We start from the raw sequence: 6000 nt of genomic DNA on the forward strand, positions 1-6000 counted from the left end.
TCTGTGCCGGGTGGAGATTATAACAGAACATGGCGAACATGTTCAAATGTTCATAAATGACCAGCATGGTCAAATAACAATAATCACAGTAGTTGTTGAGGATGCAACAAGTCAGCACCGCAGGAGTAAATGTCAGTTGGCTTTTCATAGCCGATCATTCAGAGTATCTCTACTGCTCCTGTTGTCTCTAGAGAGTTGAAAACAGCAGGTCTGGGACAGGTAGCACGTCCGGTGAACAGGTCAGGGTTCCATAGCCGCAGGCAGAACAGTTGAAACTGGAGCAGCAGCATGGCCAGCTGAACTGGGGACAGCAAGGAGTCATCATGCCAGGTAGTCCTGAGGCATGGTCCTATGGCTCAGGTCCTCCGAGAGAGAGAGAGAAAGAGACGAAGGAGAGAGAAAGAGAGAATTAGAGAGAGCATACTTAAATTCACACAGGACACCAGGTAAGACAGGAGAAGTACTCCAGGCTGAGTATAGCCCACAAAGATCTCTCCCACGGCACAACACAAGGGGGGGCGCCAACCCAGACAGGAAGATCACGTCAGTGACTCAACCCACTCAAGTGACGCACCCCTCCTAGGGACGGCATGGAAGAGCACCAGTAAGACAGTGACTCAGCCCCTGTAAAAGGGAATAGGATAATTGTAGTACAAACAAATAATTCTCTCAATTCTCATTCTACTATATCTGTGTGAATAGATATGTGGCAAATAGTGTACAGATTCGTATTTTCCTGAGAATTTCAATATCTGTAATAATTCAAAATTATCCAGTCTCTCCCCTAACTCTCTACCCCCCCCCTCCTTTCTCGACTAATTAGGTGAGTAGCTCGGTGGCCGACTGCCCGGGGCAGATGACACTGCTGTCCCAGCCTCTGTTGGTGTGTGGGGGCGACGGCTTCACGCATTCCAATTTCGACGGCTGTATCGAGTCGGCCCTGAAGGTGTTTGACGTTCTGAAGCACTCTCTCTGATGCCGCCTTCTGAAGTTGGGAGTATAGTGTGGTGGGGTTCTATGTTAGCCCAGAGAGGGGGGGGCATGAAACTGATCTGTTCTACAGATTCCATCCATTCACAGAGATGGGGGAGTAATGATCTATCTCTGTGAATGGATGGAATCTGTTAAAACAGATTTGTTTCATCCACTGAGGTACTTGATATGTTGTGTGATACTACAGTCAACACCATATGTATTTGGACAGTGAAGCTACAATTTAAAATGTCTCTTTACTCCAGCATTTTTGGATTTGAGCGACAGTACAAAATGTCACCTTTTTTTTGAGGAAATGTTCATATATATCTGTTTTTACGGTTTATGTATCTTGTACCCCTATTTGAAGAAGGCATAAGTATTCGGACAAATTCACTAACAGTGTATTAAAGTAGTCAAAAGTTTAGTATTTGGTCCCATAGTCCTAGCACACAGTGACTACATCAAGCTTGTGACTACAAACTTGTTGGATGCATTTGCAGTTTGTTTTGGTTGTTTCAGATAATGTTTTGCCCAATAGGAACTGAATGGTGAATAATGTGTTGTGTCACTTTTATTATAAATGTGGATGAATGCCATAATGAATGGATAATCGTGAATGAATTGTGAGAAAGTTAGAGGCACAAAGGTCACCCCCCAAAATAAAACACCTGTTATTGGTAATAGTGAGATGTTAGCATGTTTTGTTGTAGCCTTTGTAACTTTCTCACTCATCGTTATTAAAAATCCTGAATGAATTATGAATAATCATGGCATTATCAGGATTAATTTAGAACTGTTCAGAAACATGTGATCTACTCACTTAGTAACTGAATGGTGAATGGAGTAATTTTCTATTGGGCAAAACATAACAAACTGCAAATACAACCACAGAGTTTGTCGTTACTTGATGTGTGCAAAGGAATATGGGACCAAATACGACTTTAATACACTAAGTGAATTAAAGGGGAAGCAGGTACCCTAGTGGTTAGAGCGTTGGGCCAGTAACCCAGTAACCGTAAGGATGCTGGATCGAATCCCCGAGCTGACAAGGTCAAGATCTGTCGTTCTGCCCCTGAGCAAGGCAGTTAACCCACTGTTCCCCCGGCGGCCGAAGACGTGGATGTTGATTATGGCAGCCACCCGCACCTCTCTGATTCAGAGGGGTTGGGTTACATGCGGAAGACACATTTCAGTTGAATGCATTAAGTTGTACAGCTGATGAGGTATTCTCCCCTTTCCCTTATGACTTCTTCATATGGGGGGACTCGATACATATAGTGCCTTCATTTCTAAATGGTTACCTGGATATGTATGAGATTGCCCTCAGTACAAAATGTCACCTTTTATCACCTCATATGAAACATTTAATCTCAAATGGGGGGCGGCAGTGTTGCCTAGTGGTTAGAGTGTTGGACTGGTAACCGAAAGGTTGCAAGTTCAAATCCCCGAGCTGACAAGGTACAAAATCTGTCGTTCTGCCCCTGAACAGGCAGTTAACCCACTGTTCCTAGGCCGTCATTGAAAATAAGAATTTGTTCTTAACTGACTTGCCTAGTAAAATAAAGGTTAAAAAAAAAATCCAAAATGAGTATAAATGTTTTATTTTTTATGTTTCACTGTCCAAATACATTTGGTGTTTATATGCTGGAGGATGAACAGGAGTATATGCTGTGTTCATGTGTAGTTTGATGCAAAACAGGGGTCTTTAACACACCCCTTGACCTGCTAATTTAAAAAGGTGTACAATGATTCTGTTCTATTGCCTTGTTCAGGCAAAATGAAAAACTGTACTTGTAAGTAATTGTGTTGTTACTCAGGATTTCTCTCTAAACACCTTAGTTTGAAAACATTTTTATTCAAGCTGAACCAAAATATCTCCCACTTTGTATCTTTAACTCCACTTGCGTTTCGCACTGATACACAGGAAGATGGCAGGTGGTATGGAAACCAATCCGCACAGAGCTCAGAGAAAAGTCGTACAAAATGGATGTGGCAGTCAAAAAGCAATTAGAAAGCAATCAAGATCCCTTAATGACTTCTAAATGCATTAGGCAAAGTAGGCCCACTATGTAGTGCTTGAGTAATACCAGATCTCACCCACCATTGTGTGATCCCTGGCATTAGTACAGCGGGAGGACTCTGGGTATGACTGCCTGATATGACTTACCCCAGATCTGCCCTGTGCCCACGGAGGCTAAGGGCCCTGTGACCCTGCCACCCCCCCTCCGTGGCAGTGTAATTCCACCCGGGGCAGCCGCCCGCCGCTGGCCGAGTTCAGCTGCTTAGTGGCAGGGCAGTAATCTGGGACAAAATGTTTGGCAGCCGGTCTGGAGAGGGAGAGCCCCCCCCTAATCCAACATAATTACAGCATTTTGGGCCGGGGCCCCGGGCTGCTGCAGCTGGGGTAGTAGTAGGCACTCTCCACTCTCCTCTCCACTCTACTTAGTCAGCAGCACCCAGATCGGGGTTAACACACACACACGTGCCTACATACACATACATATGTGCTTAGTGTTTTTACAGTGTGTGTACACACCCAGCGCATGGCCGCAGGAAGATGTTTTGGGTTAGGGTGCCGATGAGTATGTTTCTCCCCACGTACAGGAGTAATAAAGGTCTAGTTGACTGATTTTGTGGTATTCTTTAAAAAAAATATTATTATAAAACAATATGAGCAGCCCACTGAACAGATTTCACACACTGGCTTGAAGAGGCCAAAACTATCCAAAGAAATGAGAGACAGGAAAGGGGGTTGAGAGTGGTGGGAGGGGGGGTTCGGATACTGATGCAGCACCATGCGCTGTATTTGTGGAGTTTGGGTAGTTAACCTTCATGCTTGGGAGGTTCGCTATTATCAAAGGGTTTGCCCTGTTTTTGGAAGGTTTTTCTTGATCTAACACTTGTCACTGAACAATACGTTAAAGTTGTTCGAGCCCTGAATGCTGATTGGCAGACAGCCGTATACCATGGTTATGACACATTTATTTTTACTGCTCTAATTACGTTGGTAACCAGTTTATAATAGCAATAAGGCACCTCAGGGTTTGTGGTATATTGCCAATATACCACAGCTAAGGGTTGTGTCCAGGCACTCTGCGTTGCGTCATGCATAAGAACAGCCCTTTGCCGTGGTATTTGGCCATATACTACACCCCCTCTGGCCTTATTGCATAAACATACCACAGCATTGTTGAATACTCAATTCTGATTGGCTGGAAAGGAGTTCTGGATGGACATTAAAACCAGATAACGGGATTCAGGGTCAGATACAAGCACATTTCTCTCAGGGTTAACTGATATGTGACTATATAAAAACAGAGTGGTAGAATAAAATGGAATCGCTTCCTTTCCAGTAACTGCAGTTTTACTGCGGTGTGGACGGTCTGCTTTCTAATAGGAGTGTGATATGAAGCCAACTTACCACAACTGGCACCAGTATGTAATTGTAAGGCCCTAAGGTGTGTGTGCATGCATACTATTTACAGTTGAAGTCAAAAGTTTACATACACCTTAGCCAAATACATTTAAACTCAGTTTTTCACAATTCCTGGCATTTAATCCTCGTAAAAATTAGGGTCACCACAGTTAGGATCAACACTTTATTTTAAGAATGTGAAATGTCAGAATGATAGTAGAGAGAGTGATTTATTTCAGCTTTTATTTCTTTCATCACATTCCCAGTGGTTCAGAAGTTTACATACACTCAATTATTAATTGGTAGCATTGCCTTTAAATTGTTTAACTTGGTTCAAATGTTTCGGGTAGCCTTCATCAAGCTTCCCACAATAAATTGAGTGAATTTTAGCCCATTCCTCCTGACAGAGCTGGTGTAACTGAGTCAGGTTTGTAGGCCTCCTTGCTCACACACGCTTTTTCAGTTCTGCCCACACATGTTCTATAGATTTGAGGTCAGGGCTTTGTGATGGCCACTCCAATACCTTGACTTTGTTGTCCTTAAGCCATTTTGCCACAACTTTGGAAGTATGCTTGGGGTCTTGTCCATTTGAAGACCCATTTGCGACCAAGCTTTAACTTCCTGACTGAGGTCTTGAGATGTTGCTTCAATATATCCATATAATTTTCCTGCCTCATGATGCCATCTATTTTGTGAAGTGCACCAGTCCCTCCTGCAGCAAAGCACCCCCATAACATGATGATGTCACCCCGTGCTTCTTGATTGGGATGGTGTTCTTTGGTTTGCAAGCCTCCCCCATGTGCAGTTGCAAACCATAGTCTGGCTTTTTCTATGGCGGTTTTGGAGCAGTAGCTTCTTCCTTGCGGAGCGGCCTTTCAGGTTATGTCGATATTTGACTCGTTTTACTGTGGATATAGATACTTTTGTACCTGTTTCCTCCAGCATCTTCACAAGGTCCTTTGCTGTTATTCTGGGATTGATTTGCACTTTTCGCACCAAAGTATGTTAATCTCTAGGAGACTGAAAGCATCTCCTCCCTGAGCGGTATGATGGCTGTGTTGTCCCATGGTGTTTATACTTTCATAGTATTGTTTGTGCAGATGAACATGGTACCTTCAGGCATTTGCAAATTGCTCCCAAGGATGAACCAGACTTGTGGAGGTCTACACATTTTTTTTCCCCATGATGCCAAGCAAAGAGGCACTGAGTTTGAAAGTAGGCCTTGAAATACATCCACAGGTGTACATCCAATTGACTCAAATTATGTCAATTAGCCTATGAGAAGCTTCTAAAGCCATGACATCATTTTCTGGAATTTTCCAAGCTGTTTAAAGGCACAGTCAACTTCATGTATGTAAACTTCTGACCCACTGGAATTGTGATACAGTGAATTAAGTGAAATCATCTGTCTGTAAACAATTGTTTAAAAATTACTTGTGTCATGCACAAAGTAGATGTCCTAACTGACTTGCCAAAACTAAAAATTAACAAGAAATTTGTGGAGTTGTTGAAAAACGAGTTTTAATGACTCCAACCTAAGTGTATGTAAACTTCCGACTTGAACTGCATGTGTGTGTGTGATCTCCTGTAACATTTTCACTCAGCAAGTC

The 6000-nt window shown here is 43.0% G+C and overlaps 1 protein-coding gene across 2 annotated transcripts in view; it reads left to right on the forward strand.

Moving 5' to 3' along the window:
- Positions 1 to 3604, forward strand: part of rnls (renalase, FAD-dependent amine oxidase) — a 45680-nt gene extending 42076 nt beyond the window's left edge. For both annotated transcript variants that reach the window (XM_024386457.2, XM_024386458.2), the window contains exon 7: positions 824 to 3604. In XM_024386457.2, coding sequence (XP_024242225.1) covers positions 824 to 976 — 153 coding nt within the window. In that variant the 3' untranslated portion in view covers positions 977 to 3604. The remainder of the gene's footprint in view (positions 1 to 823) is intronic.
- The last annotated feature ends 2396 nt before the right edge of the window (positions 3605 to 6000 follow it).

This window comes from Oncorhynchus tshawytscha, linkage group LG24, assembly GCF_018296145.1.
Source record: "Oncorhynchus tshawytscha isolate Ot180627B linkage group LG24, Otsh_v2.0, whole genome shotgun sequence".
Classification (NCBI taxonomy): domain Eukaryota; kingdom Metazoa; phylum Chordata; class Actinopteri; order Salmoniformes; family Salmonidae; genus Oncorhynchus; species Oncorhynchus tshawytscha.